Source organism: Ursus americanus, chromosome 7, assembly GCF_024610735.1.
Source record: "Ursus americanus isolate L20-20 chromosome 7, mUrsAme1.1.p, whole genome shotgun sequence".
Taxonomy (NCBI): Eukaryota; Metazoa; Chordata; class Mammalia; order Carnivora; family Ursidae; genus Ursus; species Ursus americanus.
In genome coordinates, this window is record NC_142133.1 from 52,973,895 (window position 1) to 52,992,477 (window position 18,583).

At 39.4% G+C, this 18,583-nt stretch overlaps 1 protein-coding gene across 3 annotated transcripts in view; it reads right to left on the reverse strand.

Annotated features, from left to right (window-relative positions):
- The window catches only part of EML4 (EMAP like 4), a 156,630-nt gene that overhangs the window by 29,106 nt on the left and 108,941 nt on the right, over nt 1–18,583 (reverse strand). For all 3 annotated transcript variants that reach the window (XM_045809005.2, XM_045809004.2, XM_087863707.1), the window contains 5 exons: nt 18,421–18,556; nt 3,292–3,443; nt 1,635–1,760; nt 1,417–1,548; nt 628–695 (listed from right to left, as the gene is read on the reverse strand). In XM_045809005.2, coding sequence (XP_045664961.1) covers nt 628–695; nt 1,417–1,548; nt 1,635–1,760; nt 3,292–3,443; nt 18,421–18,556 — 614 coding nt within the window. The remainder of the gene's footprint in view (nt 1–627; nt 696–1,416; nt 1,549–1,634; nt 1,761–3,291; nt 3,444–18,420; nt 18,557–18,583) is intronic.

Sequence of the window (18,583 nt, forward strand, 5' to 3'; positions counted from 1 at the left end):
CAATTTCAGGAAATATACCTTTATAATCTGTGTAACATTAAAGAAAAAAGACAGGATTACAAAAGCTATAGAACAAGTAATTTATAAAAGCTCAACTGGGTTATTTCAGTTTCAGTTCCCTTCCCTAAAAGAAAACGAGGAAATTTTCTGACACCAGAGAAAATTCTACCAAGGAGGGTCAAGTCGGCTGAATTATCACCTTTTGAATGAAGTCTATCCTGACCACTCCTATCTTTTGCAACTGCACCCCGGCCCTCCCAATCCCTCTTGCTCAATGTCCCACCCCCACCTCCATGGCTTTTAACATTTTCTAACTTAGTTATAATGTTTATTTTTTATGCTGTCTCTACCTACACACTAAAATGTGGGCTCCACAATGGCAGGGATTATTGTTTTACACTCTGATGTAGCCTGAATGCCCACAGTAGTGTCTAACAAATGGCAGGTGCTCAAGACATAATTACTGAATCACTGAATGAGGATACATAACAGATAAGAGCAATAAGCATATTCGTGTGCCACTTATAAAGATTAAATCTCTAGATCAGATTGAGAACATTCCTGAATAATGATTAAACATCCCACCACTTCAGATTACTCAGCTCACATTTCCCTTCAAGACCCTACCTGCCTGAGTGCGTTCCTATGGCCACCACTGTGCCACTTGGATGAAAATCTGCACAGTGTCCTGGTTCCTAGAAGAGAGACAGACAGCTGTTGGGAGTACATGAGAAAGTCTCCCTAGATCTATGGGAATAGTGGCAAAAACATTTGAAAATAACTGGTTTCATATAAACATGGAATTCCGATCAACTTCATTGTAGCCAATGAAAAATACCACACTGATATGAGAGGAAAAAGAATTTCAGAGCAGGAAGGGTTATGTTGGCAAAGTGGCGAGGGAAAAGGACAGCCAGCTTGTGGCTAGGCAGTGGAACAATAAGGATAATAACAAACATGTATACAGTTCTTTAGTCTGCAAAGAACGTGTATACACCTTTGGGCTAGAAAAGGTGGCTGTCTGGCTGGGGGAGGGAGAAAATACAGTAAGAGATCAACTCCAAAAGAAGACAGTAGAGTCTGTTAGTGAGCAGTGCTTACTGAATTCAACTGCACCACCACCAGAGGCCCAAACGTTTCTATAACAATTAATGCTCCATAAATAGGTCAAATCTTTTTTTTTTTTCCCTACTGAAACTGACAGAAAAATTGAGCTTTTGCCCTAATTTGCTTCTTTAGAGTGGGTTCATGTTACACTTTGTGACTAAACATTCTCCCCTTACCTCATCCCCTTTACTAAACTATATAAATACACTTGGTTTTAACCAACACTGAGTCCTTTTTCCTTTGCTGCTCCCAACTGCCAGTTTAGGGAGTTTCTGTGGGGAGATCATGATCACATTTTGCTTTACTCACATCTACGAGCCTGGTCCACTCTAGCCTGTGTTCCACTGAGTTCCACATGCACACCTGTCTGTCCTGAGCACATGTCAAGAGCAAATCTTTGAAGGGATGTGTGGCAAGACCCCAAAGCTCATCTGTATGACCCTGAAAATGAAATATACCCATTGTTATAAGAAACAGAGGGTATCATCAAAAAATATGCAGTTAATGGTTAAAATCATACATCTTACCTGTACTTCTATTTGGAAGCCATCATTAAATGTTCCCCGTAAAATGAAATTTCGTGATGTGCCTACTAAAAATTGATCTGCCTTTCCTTCCGCTACAGCTCTGATTGTTCCATAATGATCAGGAACCTAAAATATAAATTTATAAAGTCACCATACACATAACAACATGTATTAATTACTGCCTGAAGACTGCATTTACAGCTGTAAGCAATTATGGGGTAATAAATGACGGAATTCCAAATCTGAAAGTCACATAGTAATATTATACTAATAAGTTTTCTTGTTCAATTACATTTTATTACACAGAAGTTATAATGCATTATTATCAACATTCTTTGCTTTAGTTAATTTTAAATTTATATTTCATATGATTTCAAGAGTTGGGTTAGGTGTAGGGGAAACAGTTCTATTAGACCACATAAAAAATGTGGTCTGGTTTTGTTATTTATCAGTTATGTTATTTGGGGTACATCATTTAGCCTAAGACAAATTTATCTGTATTATGGGGAAATAATATATACCGAATATGTAAGAATAACACATGTGAAATTTCTTTGTTAACTAAAAAGCAATATATTGTGAAGTGTTATAACTGTCCTTCTTCATAGGATTCCTAGGGAGATCGATCTCATTTAATGCACTACTTGGTATACTCTTGGTAAAAGGTGTATTAATAAGATAGTAAGCCCAAGCAATGACTGAAATAATGCAATTCTTCTTTATGAAGGAGGACCCAAAGTGACTCCTAAAAGCACAAATAATTGAATTCCAAAGCTAATCCAAATTGATGTTAGAAGTGGCAAAGGGAGGAATAAACCAGATGGTGGAGTTTTTTATTACAAAGGAAATGAGTTATCTGTGAAAAAAAGAAATATTAAAGGAAGTGGTATTTCCATTATGAACCTAAGGCTGTGATAAAGTGACTCTTTGGACTTCTTGTCTATCTTCTTGGAAATAAAACCCAAGAGCAGTACTATTGGGATCCTCTTTTTTAAGAAAAGATTTTGTCTGGAAAACATACTATGTGTTGAAAACAGCATAAATTCAAAATTTAAGTCACACACACACACACACACACACACACACACACAAGCAATACTAAACTCCGCGAACTTTGCCCTCGCTTTGAGAATCACTGACTTGTGGAATACTATTCTTAACCATTTAACTTTCGGAGACCTCAATTCAATTAGCAAACTTTCCCTGAGCACAGAGTACTTGTCAGGTGTTGTGGATACACTTGGAGCATGACAAGAAGCAGACACGTACATAGATAATTAGCAATTATCATTAAGCCCATTGTTTAAAAGATTATTTTCAAGTTTTAAAATCAAACTGGTTTTTTATACCTTAGAGTTGGATACTGTATATGATGAATGTTTAATTTTAAGTCTGCATAGTTATATTTTCCAATCACTAAAAAATAATCTCAGAAATAAAAACTACTTAGTCTGCCCCATATATATATATATATATTTTTTTTTTTTTACTCTTTCCAATTACTTTAATGAATAGTCCTTTTTTCTTTCTTTTTCCTTTTTTTGAGAGAATGAAATGATAAAAATGTGCACCAATTTCCCAGCAAAGTGTGTTAACTTATTGTGGGATGAAAGAAAAGCATTCAGGAGACTTAATATTTTAAAATTTTCATCCTTACCTCTATTTCTCTTTCAGGATTCAGATCATGATCCCACAGAATTATTTTTCTGTCTTTCCCTCCTCCAGTTAATAACATCCCATTTCTCATCTGACAAAGTGTGAACACGCTGCCATCATGAGCTTTGATTTGTTTGCTGATCTGATAAACACCTAATAAGATGAGAGAAAAAATAAAAACACTAGTGATATTTTCCAACGTTTTAGTGTCTTTTTGGAAGAAAATTTTAACTACAGAGTGAAGAATCAAAAGTTCCTCCTTTTGCATTTATGTCAATATTTAGTTACTCTGAAAACATTTCAAAATAATTCTTACAAAACGATAAGCTGAAGTAGTGATAATTCCACAGACAACAGAGGATACATCAGCTTCAGAACTTACTATCTCTTATAATCATCCTACATGGTAGGTAGGGTAGGTATTACTTTTCTGATTTTAGAGCTGAGGACACAGAAGTATAGAAGTGGCTTAACCGATACCACATAGCTAGTGACAAAGCTGTGATGAGAACTCAAGTCTTCACTCAATGTTCCTTTAAGCTTCCCAAGAAGTCTTCACTTCCTGCTGAGGTAACAGGCATAATATTTAACATTTAATAACCACTGTTGGCATGCCTAGGTGGGTCAGTCGGTTAAGCGTCTGCCTTCAGCTCAGGTGATGATCCCAGGGTCCTGGGACTGAGCCCTGCATCAGGCTCCCTGCTCAGCGGGGAGCCTGCTTCTCCCTCTGCTTGCTGCTCCCCCTGCTTGTGCTCTCTCTCTGGCAAATAAAAAAATATTAAAAAAAAACAAACACTGTTGACGTGGAGGCCCTCTGCTCTGCCAAGGACTGCCTCCTTTACTTGCTAAGAAATGGAGGACTGGGAAGGTACTGGGGTGGAAGTGGGCACTAGTAGCCTGGAGCAGTGGCTTTTGACCAACTAGAGATGTTAAAAATGGTCTGGTTGTACCAATGTGATGGCTGAATATAGCCCAGCTTTCTTACATGTCCATAGCACTTTACAAGTACCCAGGAAGGGACAAGGCAGGTCCATAAAAAAATACTTTAAGTCCACGTGGAGATTAAAAAACAAATAATTTATATGTGTATATATAAACACATACACGCACATACACACAACCCTGACCACTGAACAACACAGGGGTTAGGTGTACCAAAACTTACCCCAAAACTTAACTACTAATAGCCTACTGTTGAGAGGAAGCCTTACTGATAACATCAATAATCAATTAACACATCTTTTGTATGTTGTATGTATTACATACTGTATTCTTCCAATAAAGCTAGAGAAAATATTATTGAGAAAATTGTAAGAAGGGCACCTGGGTGGCTCAGCTGGTTAAGCTTCTGCCTTTGGCTCAGATCATGTGTCAGGGTCCTGGGGTTGAGCCCCGCCATCAGGCTCCCTGCTTAGTGGGGAGTCCACCTCTCCTTCTCTCTCTGCTTCTTCCCCCTGCCCTTGTGTAATCTTTCTCTCTCTCTCAAATAAATAAAATCTTAAAAAAAAAATACATTTACAGTACTGTAAAAAATCTATGTATAAGTGGACCCATGCAATTCAAACCCCCCTTGTTCAAGGGTCAGCTATGTAGGTAATACGTGTGTATATTTTATATATAATCAGATCCTCTTAATTAATTAATTACATAGGCTCCACGCCCAACACAGGGCTTAGACTCGTGACCCTGCGATCAAGAGTCTCATGCTCCACCAAGAGAGCCAGCCAGGCACCCATCAGACCCTCTATAACCACTTCATTTCCTGAGAACTCCTTTTTTGGTATTCATGATACCTTAACTCAATGAACCTCTTTATCTGGCTAGTGAGGCTAGGAGAGCAAGAGTAAAAGCTCTTTGGAAGATACCTTGTAGAATTAGTTACGAGGCTAAAAATGGGAAGTAGCACCTTGTTTAATATGGCCAAAATAAGTCAATAAGTAGATCTTAAATCACTTGGAATAATGAAAAAAAATTACAGGTTTAAAAATATTCACTGAGAGAAATTAGTGAAGGTGGTTAAAAGGTACAGACTTCTAGTTATAAGATAAATAAGTTCTTGGAATTCAACGCACACCATGGTGACTACAGCTAACAATACTGTATTATATATTTGAAAATTAACCTGTGAAGAGAGTAGATCTCACAAGTTCTCATTAAAAGAGTAAAATCTATAACTATTTGAGGTGATGGATATAAACAAAACTTACTGTGGTAGTCGTCCTGCAATATAAACATACATCAAATCAAATTATTACATTATATACCTTAAGCATATACAAAATTACATGCCAATTATATCTCAACAAAACTGAAAAAACTTGTTCATTTTCTAAATTGTTCATCAATGGAAGAATGGATAAACAAAATATGGTATGTTCATAATATATGATATTATTCAGCCATAAAAAGGAATGAGGTACTGATACATGCCACAACATGGATGAACCTTGAAAACACTAGGGTTCCAATAAAAGAAGCCAGTCACAGAGGAGCATATATTATATGATTCAATTTACATGAAATGTCCAAAACAGGCAAATCCACAGAGACCAAAAGTAGACAAATGGTTGCTAGAGGCTGAAGGGAGGAAGAAATGGGAAATGCCTGATAATGGGCCCAGTGTTTGTTTTTGGGGTGATAAAATGTTTGGAAATTACATGGTGGTGATGAGTGTATAACTCTGTGAATGTACTAAAAATCAATTTTGTACATTTTAAAAGGGTGAATTTTATGGTCTGTGAACTGCATCTCAATAGAGCTGTCACTGAGATTGTTCACTTTTACTTATCTATTTGAGCTACCATTGTATTTAAAAAATTAACTAAAATTTGTAGGGCTTTGGTATCCTTGAAAAAAGAATGCTACAGCTGACTCTAAAAATTACTCAGTATGAGGGAGCTAGTGGTACAGATATTTAAGAGATGGGTACATTTGGCAGAGAGAAAGGAAAGGGCTTGCCTGATTTGGATTAGAGCTTGCTCGAATCTGCAGAGCTGGGAGCAGAACTCCAACAAACTTGCTATTCACATCAACTGCCTCAGCTTACAACATTTATCAACTAAAAATACTTTAAACATTGAACACCAACACAACTGTGTCCAGTAAGACAGCCAACCAATTATCGATCATGGCCCTGACGTGACCAAGAGAGAAATGACGTCTGATAGATGTGATTTTTTTTTTTAAGTAGGCTCCACGCTCAGTGTAGGGCTTGAACTCATGACCCTGAGATCAAGACCTAAGCTGAGATCAATAGTTGGACGCTTAACTGACTGAGCCACCAGGCACCCTGAGGTGTGAACTTTTATTGTTGGGGGGGGGGAGCCAAAGGGCTTACTTTCTAATGCATTGTCAAATTAACAAGAGAGTCTGAAAGTACCATGGTACCATGCAAGAAATTACAAACAGCAGAGATGTGGAATTTCATGGATCTCCATCAGAATGTAGAAAAATGCAATAGTTTTTCTGTTTTAAATTCAGTCTTCCATACTTCCAGACAGGACAACCTTATTAAACACTTAAAATCTTCCTAGAATGATGGAATGTTAGAAAACAGAAAATAAACCTGAGGAACAAATCCTTCATCAAAAATAAAAATATCTAAGTAATATCAGCTCCATGAGATTTCCACTCTCAAGCCTCCTACCCCATGAGAGTTATTTCCTGAGGACCTAATACTGAGATAAAATTTGTGTTTCAAATTTAAACACATTATCAAAATTCCCTTTAGATAGTATTTACCAATAAAACAGATTATCAAAGATTTCTTTCTTATGGGCCTGTATTTCTGACATTCCAATTTAAGCCAAGTAACGTTTGAAATACCTACCAAGAAAAATAATTATCCTTGAATTTAAAAACCTATTGTACCTCCAGATGTAATCATGGCCAAGTCTATCCAAGCTTAATTGCAAATACCCTCTTTCTTCTTCTAACAGAAACAAAGTTTCCTTAAAAAGCAGTTTACCTTGCCTGCCAAGTAAGGATAGTTTGGAGGGCTTTCTGTGCCTATTTAACTATGGAATCAAATGTCAGGGAGACTTTGAAACTTATGTTATATTATTAGCAACCGGGCAAATGTGCTCATGCTGATTATTTGGAGAGCACGTAAAATGGTGTTTCTTAGTTCCTTAGAGGAATTTGGCAAAGATTTAAGAATAATGGAAATTTAATGATCTTGTAATATTCTCAACTTCACCTCCCCCCACTTAAAACTTACGAATTATTTCATAAAAGAAAAATCTGAACTTTCTCATATAGGTAGGAAATAAGTACCTTGTACTCACATGATAAACAGAAAATACTAAAACAACCTAAGTGTTGATTGGCAGATGAACTGATAAAGAAAATGTGGTATACACACACATACACAATGGATTAAAAAAAGAAGGAAATCCTGCCATTTGTAACAACACAGATGAACCTTGAGGGTATTATGCTAAGTGAAATAAGTCAGACACAGAAAGACAAATACTATATGATCTCACAAGTAAAAATCTAAAAAAAAAAAAATGAACTAACAGAAACAGAACAGACTGGTGGTTGTCAGAGATGGTGGTGGAGGAAATAGGTCACAATGGTCAAAAGGCAGAAACATCCAGTTATAAGTAAGTTCTGGGGATGTAATAATACACAGCATGGGTGGAGTTAAGATGGCGGAGGAGTAGGAGACACCGTTTTCAGCCGGTCCTCCGAGTCGAGCTGGATAGGTACCAGACCAGCCTAAACAACCATGGAACCAGCCTGAGACGCAGGAAGACGCATCTGGATCTCTACAAATGAACATCTCCAGCGCTGAGTATTGAGGTACGAAGCGGGGAGCCGTGAAACTGTGCACAGATACCGGAAGATAAACGGAAGGGGGAGGGAGCCGCCGTGTTCGGGCGCCGGGAAGCGGTAGCCACTTGCACGGGAGAGCGGGCGGGGCTCGCGGACGGCACCCGCAAAACAGCAGACTGAGACCGTGAGCCGTGAACGCGCGCCACCAGGCATCTCGCGGAACACCGGAATCCCGGTGTGCTCACTGGATCCAGACTGAGACCGGGAGATCCGGGAGCGCGCGCGGGGCGGCTGGCGGCTGGCGGCGTTAGAAACACAAAGGACAGAGACGCGCCGGCCCTGGAAGTGAGGGCTGGGACGCCGGGTGTGGGGCGCACATCCCGGGACGCTGCAGGGTTGAGCAGCACCAACAGAAACAGAGTTAAAGTGGCCAGAACATTAGTAGAGAACGGGCCGCAATCCCTCTGTTCTGTGACAGAGGCTGAAATTTGGCCGCTGCTGCTCTGACTCTCAGAAGAGGCACAGCAAACCGCCAGGGAAAGCCGCCAGAGAACAAAAGCCTGGAAATACCGGCTCAGAGAGTGCCCATCCCCATCCCCCCTCGCAGGGGACGCGGAGACTCTACCCAAACAGGGCTGCCTGAGTATCGGCGCGGCAGGCCCCTCCCCCAGAAGGCAGGCTGCAAAATCAAGAAGCCCACAACCCGAGGCGCCTGGGTGGCGCAGTCATTGAGCGCCTGCCTTCGGCTTAGGGCGTGATCCCGGCGTTCCGGAAAGGAGTCCCTCATCGGACTCCTCGGCTGGGAGCCTGCTTCTTCCTCTCCCACTCCCCTGCTTCTGTTCCCTCTCTCGCTGGTTGGCTGCCACATAAATAACTAAAATCTTTAAAGAAGAAGCCCACATCCCTAAGATCCCTATAAAACAAGGGGCACGGCCTGGGACCCAGTCAATAATTTGGGCTCTGGACAACCCCGCAACTTCTCCTCATCAGAATGACAAGAAGGAGAAGCCCCCCGCAGCAAAGAAAAGACAGTGAGTCTATGGCCTCTGCCACAGAAATAATGGATATGGATGTAACCAAATTATCAGAAATGGAATTCAGAGTAACGATGGTCAAAATGATGAGTAGAATTGAAAAAACTATTAACGAAAAGGTTACTGAGAATATAGAATCCCTAAGGACAGAAATGAGAGCGAATCTGACAGAAATTAAAAATTCTATGAGCCAAATGCAGGCAAAACTAGAGGCTCTGACGGCCAGGGTCGCAGAAGCAGAGGAACGGGTTAGTGAATTGGAGGATGGGTTAATAGAGGAAAAAATGAAAATAGAAGATGGTCTTAAAAAAATCCACGCCCACGAATGTAGGTTACGGGAGATTACTGACTCAATGAAACGATCCAATGTTAGAATCATCGGCATCCCCGAGGGGGTGGAGAAAAAACAGAGGTCTAGAAGAGATATTTGAACAAATTGTAGCTGAAAACTTCCCTAATCTAGCAAGGGAAACAAACATTCGTGTCCAAGAGGCAGAGAGGACCCCTCCCAAGCTCAACCATGACAAACCTACGCCACGTCACGTCATAGTGCAATTCGCAAATATTAGATGCAAGGATACAGTATTGAAAGCGGCCAGGGCAAAGAAATTTCTCACGTACCAAGGCAAAAGCATCAGAATTACGTCAGACCTGTCTACACAGACCTGGAATGAGAGAAAGGGTTGGGGGAGCATATTTAAAGCTCTTTCAGAGAAAAACATGCAGCCAAGGATCCTTTATCCAGCAAGGCTGTCATTCAGAATTGATGGAGAAATAAAGACATTTCAGAATCGCCAGTCACTAACCAATTTTGTAACCACGAAACCAGCCCTACAGGAGATATTACGGGGAGTTCTATAAAAGTAAAAAGGCCCCAAGAGTGATACAGAACAGAAAGTCACAGCCAATACAAACAAAGACTTTACTGGCAACATGGCAACATTAAAATCATATCTCTCAGTACTCAGTCTTAATGTAAATGGTTTGAACCATCCCATAAAACGCCACAGGGTTGCAGATTGGATAAAAAGAAATGACCCATCCATTTGCTGTCTACAAGAGACTCATTTCAAACCCAAAGATGCATTCAGACTGAGAGTAAGGGGATGGAGTACCATCTTTCACGCAAATGGACCTCAAAAGAAAGCTGGGGTAGCAATTCTCCTATCAGATAAATTGGATTTTAAACTACAGACTATAGTTAGAGACGCAGAAGGGCACTATATTATTCTTAAGGGAAGTATTCAACAAGTGGATATGACAATTATAAATATATATGCCCCCAACAGGTGAGCAGCAAGATACACAAGCCAACTCTTAACCAGAATAAAGAGACATATAAATAAAAATACATTAATAGTAGGGGACCTCAACACTCCACTATCAGAAATAGACAGAACACCCTGGCAAAAACTAAGCAAAGAATCAAAGGCTTTGAATGCCATACTCAACGATTTGGACCTCATAGATATATATAGAACACTACACCCCAGAACCAAAGAATACTCATTCTATTCTAATGCCCATGGAACATTCTCAAGAATAGACCATGTTCTGGGACACAAAACAGGTCTCAGCCGATACCAAAAGATTGAAATTATCCCCTGCATATTCTCAGACCACAACGCTCTGAAATTGGAACTCAACCACAAGGAAAAATTTGGAAGAAACTCAAACACTTGGAGACTAAGAACCATCCTGCTCAGGAATGACTCGATAAACCAGGAAATCAAAAATCAAATTAAACAATTTATGGAGACCAATGAGAATGAAAATACAATAGTCCAAAACCTATGGGATACTGCAAAGGCAGTCCTAAGGGGGAAATACATAGCCATCCAAGCCTCACTCAAAAGAATAGAAAAATCTAAAATGCAGTTTTTATATTCTCACCTCAAGAAGCTGGAACAGCAACAGAGGGACAGGCCTAATCCACGCACGAGGAAGCAGTTGACCAAAATTAGAGCTGAAATCAATCAAGCAGAAACCAGAAGTACAGTAGAGCAGATCAACAGGACTAGAAGCTGGTTCTTGGAGAGAATCAATAAAATTGACAGACCACTGGCAAGACTTATCCAAAAGAAAAGAGAAAGGACCCAGATTATTAAAATTATGAATGAAAAAGGAGAGGTCACGACGAGCACCATTGAAATTGGAAGGATTATTAGAAATTTTTATCAACAGCTATATGCCAATAAACTCAGCAATCTGGAAGAGATGGAATCCTTCCTGGAAACCTATAGACTACCAAGATTGAAACCGGAAGAAATTGATTCCTTAAACAGGCCAATTAATTATGAAGAGATTGAGTCAGTGATAAACAACCTTCCAAATAACAAAACTCCAGGCCCGGACGGTTTTCCTGGGGAATTCTACCAAACATTCAAAGAAGAAATAATACCTATTCTCCTAAAGCTATTTCAAAAAATAGAAACAGAAGGAAAGCTACCAAACTCATTCTATGAGGCCAATATTACCTTGATCCCCAAACCAGGCAAAGACCCCATCAAAAAGGAGAATTACAGACCGATTTCCCTAATGAATATGGACGCCAAAATCCTCAACAAGATACTTGCTAATAGAATCCAACAGTACATTAAAAGGATTATCCATCACGATCAAGTGGGATTCATACCTGGGATGCAAGCGTGGTTTAATATTCGCAAATCAATCAGCGTGATACATCATATCAACAAGAAAAGACTCAAGAACCATATGATCCTCTCAATCGATGCCGAAAAAGCATTTGACAAAATACAGCATCCTTTCCTGATTAAAACCCTTCAGAGTGTAGGAATAGAAGGTACATTTCTCAATCTCATAAAAGCCATCTATGAAAAGCCTACTGCAAATATTATTCTCAATGGGGAAAAGCTGGAAGCCTTTCCCTTAAGATCAGGAACTCGACAAGGATGCCCACTCTCGCCACTATTATTCAACATAGTACTAGAAGTCCTTGCAACAGCAATCAGACAACAAAAAGGGATCAAAGGTATTCAAATTGGCAAAGAAGAAGTCAAAATGTCTCTCTTTGCAGATGACATGATACTCTATATGGAAAACCCAAAAGAAGCCACTCCCAAACTATTAGAAGTTATAGAGCAATTCAGTAACGTGGCAGGATACAAAATAAATGCTCAGAAATCAGTTGCATTTCTATACACGAATAACGAGACCGAAGAAAGAGAAATTAGGGAATCCATTCCATTTACAATAGCACCAAAAACCATACGTTACCTTGGAATTAACTTAACCAGAGACGTAAAGGACCTATATTCTAGAAACTATAAATCACTCTTGAAAGACATTGAGGAAGACATAAAAAGATGGAAAGATATTCCATGCTCATGGATCGGAAGAATTAACATAGTTAAAATGTCCATGCTACCCAGAGCAATCTACACTTTCAATGCTATCCCGATCAAAATACCAAGGACATTTTTCAAAGAACTGGAACAAACAGTCCTTAAATTTGTATGGAAACAGAAAAGGCCCCGAATCTCCAAGGAACTGTTGAAAAGGAAAAACAAAGCTGGGGGCATCACAATGCCGGATTTCGAGCTGTACTACAAAGCTGTGATCACAAAGACAGCATGGTTCTGGCACAAAAACAGACACATAGACCAATGGAACAGAATAGAGAGCCCAGAAATGGACCCTCGGCTCTTTGGGCAACTAATATTTGATAAAGCAGGAAAAAACATCCGGTGGGAAAAAGACAGTCTCTTCAATAAGTGGTGCTGGGAAAACTGGACAGCTACATGCAAGAGAATGAAACTTGACCACTATCTCACACCATACACAAAAATAAACTCCAAATGGATGAGACCTCGATGTGAGACAGGAATCCATCAAAATTCTAGAGGAGAACATAGGCAACAACCTCTATGACATCGGCCAAAGCAACCTTTTTCATGACACATCCCCAAAGGCAAGAGAAACAAAAGATAAAATGAACTTATGGGACTTCATCAAGATTAAAAGTTTCTGCACATCCAAGGAAACAGTCAGAAAAACTAAGAGGCAGCCCACGGAATGGGAGAATATATTTGCAAATGACACTACAGATAAAGGACTGGTATCCAAGATCTACAAAGAACTTCTCAAACTCAATACACGAGAAACAAATAAACAAATCAAAAAATGGGCAGAAGATATGAACAGACACTTTTCCAATGAAGACATACAAATGGCTAACAGACACATGAAAAAATGTTCAAAATCATTAGCCATCAAAGAAATTCAAATCAAAACCACACTGAGATACCACCTTACGCCAGTTAGAATGGCAAAAATAGACAAGGCAAGAAACAACAATTGTTGGAGAGGATGTGGAGAAAGGGGATCCCTCCTACATTGTTGGTGGGAATGCAAGTTGGTACAGCCACTCTGGAAAACAGTGTGGAGGTCCCTTAAAAAGTTAAAAATTGAGCTACCCTATGACCCAGCCATTGCACTACTGGGTATTTACCCCAAAGATACAGACGTAGTGAAGAGAAGGGCCATATGCACCCCAATGTTCATAGCAGCAATGTCCACAATAGCTAAATTGTGGAAGGAGCCGAGATGCCCTTCAACAGATGACTGGATTAAGAAGTTGTGGTCCATATATACGATGGAATATTACTCAGCTATCAGAAAGAACGAGTTCTCAACATTTGCTACAACATGGACAGCACTGGAGGAGATAATGCTAAGTGAAATAGGTCAAGCAGAGAAAGACAACTATCATATGATTTCTCTCATCTATGGAACATAAGAACTAGGATGATCGGTAGGGGAAGAGAGGGATAAAGAAAGGGGGGGGTAATCAGAAGGGGGAATGAAACATGAGAGACTATGGACTATGAGAAACAAACTGAGGACTTCAGAGGGGAGGGGGGTGGGGGGATGGGATGGACCGGTGGTGGGTAATAGGGAGGGCACGTATTGCATGGTGCACTGGGTGTTATGCGCAGCTAATGAATCATCGAGCCTTACATCGGAAACCGGGGATGTACTGTATGGTGACTAATATAATAATAATAATAATAATAATAATAATAATAATAATAATAAATCGTTAAAAATAAATAAATAAATAAAAAATAATACACAGCATGGTGACTATAATTAACAATACTATATTGCATACTGAAAGATCCTGACAGTAAATCTTAAGAATTTGTAGTAATCATTTGGCATATATACAATATATCAAATCATATGTATATGTTGTACACTTTATGAATCAGTTATGAAATTAAACTTCTGCCATCTAAAAATATTCCTTTATTAGACATGTTATCACAGTATTTTTGGTTGAAAAGGCTGCCAGCCATGGATGCAGAAATACATATCAGGGAATATGCAAAACGGATCAGTCTATTGAAATTTTGGGCAAGAATTTAAAAATGGGAACTTTGAATGTTCTGATCTAAGCTTATACATTTATTTCACTGCACTCATCAAACCCTTCCTCTAGCCATACTTACAGAACCGAAACCCTTAAATGTAAAGGAAGAAACAAAATTCTTAACAAGTTTGCCCATAACAGGATTAGTCATGTGGCAGAGTATAATACAGTCCATTTCATGTGCCCAGCAGTTTACAAAGATTAGATTTCCTACTTCCTATATGTTCACATGCAGATTTTCTTGGCACAAAGGCTAAGCCACAAGTTTTTTAGACAAGAACCAAAATAAAAACCTCTCCCTGCCTCCCACCTCAGCACACAGTCTGCTTAGTGTTGGAGGATAACATGCCAACAATTTAAGTCACTGTTTTGGTAGACAATGCTCTTCCTCACATTTCTAATACTGAGCAAATGAGCCCAGGAAAAAGAAAACAGATGAGTGGGAAAGGTAGTTGATAGTATCATTGTTCTTTCTTTTTTCTTAAGATTCCTCAATCCACTGCCATCCTTCTTATGAAATTTGAACCTAAACCGGACAAAAGAAGCTAAAGAACGCACAGCCAGTGACTGAGATCAGGATCACCCGTAATACAATTTAAGGATTAACTTCTATCCAATTCACCCACCAAACTTAGAAATTCAGCTGAACGGATATGGAAAACACTATTGTAGTATATGTCCCAAAATACAGTATAAAACTCTGCACAATCGTAAGAAATTTACAAGGCTACAAATTCCACATTTTCATGAAAACAGTGCTTTCATCAACTTTTATTCCTACACTAACACCCAAAGGTAAGACTAAAGTCATTTCCTTAACAAAATGTTTAACAAATAATTTGCAAACAGCTAGTACCAAACGCCAGACATTGTGTTAGTCCTGGGAAAGTCTATTAGAGAAGACAGACATGTAAATTAGGGCTTTTCTTCTGAGAAACAAGAATTCCCTTATTCATAAGTTATTTGTCATGATTTCCACAGTCCGATGCAGAGACTCTGGGGAGACAAAGGGAAGTTGTTTCAGTGTGCTTAAGGTGAGGATGGATGAATAAGAGAAACCAGGGTGCACCGCTCTGCCATTTCCTAGGGGAAATGTCTCAGGAACCCCCGGTTGGTTCCCTGTCAACCTCCACCTCTTTTCTTGTGGATTCTCAAGAGTCTGATTGGTTCAGCTAGTTTTCTTTCTGCTGCTACAACCTGTTGCTGTTAATAAAGGATCTCTCTCTGTTCCCAGCTCACTGATTTTAGAACAAGGTCTATAATTTTTCTCTCATAACCTTCTACTTTGAAGGAAGCACGGTACTCTGGATATTTTTTCAGCTTTATTTTTCTTAAACAATAAGGAAAAATGGGGTTAAAAAAAGGCTATTTTCAGTGCCATTCCTCGAATTTTTTCATCTACCATAGGAAAGGGCAAAGTGGACTCGTGCGTTCGGGTGCAAATGGGACTTTATAAAAATAAAGATATATCTGTACTAGGGCACCTAGATGGTTCAGTCGGTTAAGCATCTGCCGTTGGCTCAGGTCATGATCCCAGGGTCCTGGGATGGAGTCCCACATCGGCCTTCCGGCTCAGCAGGGAGCCTGCTTCTCCCTCTCCCCCTCCTTCTGCCGCTCCCCCTACTTGTGCTCTCTCATGCGCACTCTTTCTCTCAAATAAATAAATTCTTTTAAAAAAATAAAAGAATATATCTGTATTTCTGAGGACAATCAATTTGAGGTAAAGCTAAAGAAATGCCAATGCCCACCATGGGGGCTGGGAAGAGGGGCCGTAGTAAGAAAAAGAAGAAGGGGACCAAACTATGAGTTTATTCTTTTTCCCTCCTCTCTCCCATTTTGTAACATGGACATGTATACTGCCCTCACAGAAACCACCAGACCCAGCCCAAGGGGGACGGAACCCTCTAGTCTGTTGCTATTTTGGGAAAAGGAGAGGAGAAAGGTAGGAAATGTGCCACAAATGTAGTAATTAGGATTATCATTCTTTATTACTATACTATAAATAACTACTAATTATCAGCTGTTAAGATCCTTGGAAACAGGCTTTTGAGACTCGATAAGGATAGTTTTAATCATTAATTGTTTAGAAAATAATATCTCTAAATTTATAGGGGTTTGGTTTTATTATTTATTATAAGATGACCAATATCCATAGATAAGACAAAGGTTTCAGCAGGACCCCAATTCCAACAAGTAGAATTCTAAAGTAACAGGGTCTGATTATGTGATGCTTTACTACATTACTATTCTTTTTCAATCCATTAAAAATAAAAACTTCAGGGGCGCCTGGGTGGCACAGCGGTTAGGCGTCTGCCTTTGGCTCAGGGCGTGATCCCGGCGTTGTGGGATCGAGCCCCACATCGGGCTCCTCCGCTGTGAGCCTGCTTCTTCCTCTCCCACTCCCCCTGCTTGTGTTCCCTCTCTCGCTGGCTGTCTCTATCTCTGTCGAATAAATAAATAAAATCTTTAAAAATAAAATAAAATAAAAATAAAAACTTCAATACAAGTCTTTAACAGAGCTGCCTTTACTGAGATCAAGGTCATCCTGCAAGACCTTCCCCCACCCGCCATTTACCCACATAAGATATCTCCACTCCTAAGGTTCCAGTCTCAGAATAAGATGGAGGGTCTTGCTCTTTTTCAAGGATAATTCCTCATCATATGCCCAATCCAGGTATTCTCATCTCTCTCTTTTTAGTCTCCTCCGCTTTACCAGCAATTCCCATTTTACTTTCGGGTTTTAGGCAACCTTAAAAAGACTGACTGACTCTAGTAGCTCTCTACTTACCATTCCATTTTCTTCTTGGATTCTCAAAATTCTCCATTTTGAGACTGGCTGCTCTATAGTGTTTTGGGGCCTTAATGTTCTATTGATATTGCAAACTACTAATGGTTGGTTCTTGGTTTTTATTCTTGATGTTCTATAGCACTGATAATCCTAGAAACTCTCTCCTCCCTTCTTCAGGGGCACTAAATAAAGAGTTCTATCTTGTTACCTTTTTTTCTTTTTAAATTTCACTTCTGTAATACTTGCAGGTATTACTTTTTTGGTTATCTAACTGGGGGATAAAGGACCCTTGGCCTCATAACTCTTCTTCTATGGTGAGCTCAACAACCAGTTTTAAGGATTCTTGTGTATAACTCAAAAAATCTGTATCTTAATCCCTACTTAAATTATCAATTACTTAGTATATATTAAACTGATAGTAGGAATTACAAAACACTACTATTTTTTAAAATCAAATTTCCTGGAGTGCCTGGGCGGCTTAGTCGCTTAAGCGGCTGACTTTGGCTCAGGTCATGATCCCAGGGTCCTGGGATCGAGCCCTGCACTGGGCTCCTGCCTCAGTGGGGAGCCTGCTTCTCCCTCTCCTGTTTGCCCTGCTTCTGCTGTCAAATAAATAAAATCTTTAAAAAATAAAACAAAATAAAATTCCCTTCAAATTGGCTAGCTCTTGTCTGTTAACTTTTACATGACAAACTGATTCACATTATCCTGGATGCCTCACATTCACAGCCATCCTTCTGCCTTTGCTTGCACTGTTTCCCTAAACTGATCAAGGTTCCATATCTTTTGTACTTTTGTAGTCTTGTACATTTGTTATGGTGTAGCTTCAATACCATTTCTTCTGTGAAGGCTTCATAAAACACTAACTATCAGGATGATTTCTCTCTTAATCTTTATACTGCTTAAATTAACATTTATCTATATCATCTCTAACTACTTTGTATTAACCTCCTAAAAGGAAAGGTTGAATATAGTCAAATGTAGGTTATATAGGCTCAGTGAATAACCATAAAGAATTTAATTTTAAAAAACAGATCATGAAAAAGCTTAAAAACCAAAGGCAATTTGAGGAGTAAGAGCCAGCCTGCAACGGCATGATGTGACTTTAATGTGAGAATACTGTAAATACTGTACCTTTAGGCCCTTTCCCGGGGGTGGGTTCTACAGTAGTTTTGCTCCATATAAGTATGACTCCACCTGAGTCGCCGGTAAGAACATCTCCATTCCCCAAGAATGCTAAACACTGCACAAATTTTGGTTTTTCATATTTCTACAATGAAACAATGAGAATTTTCAG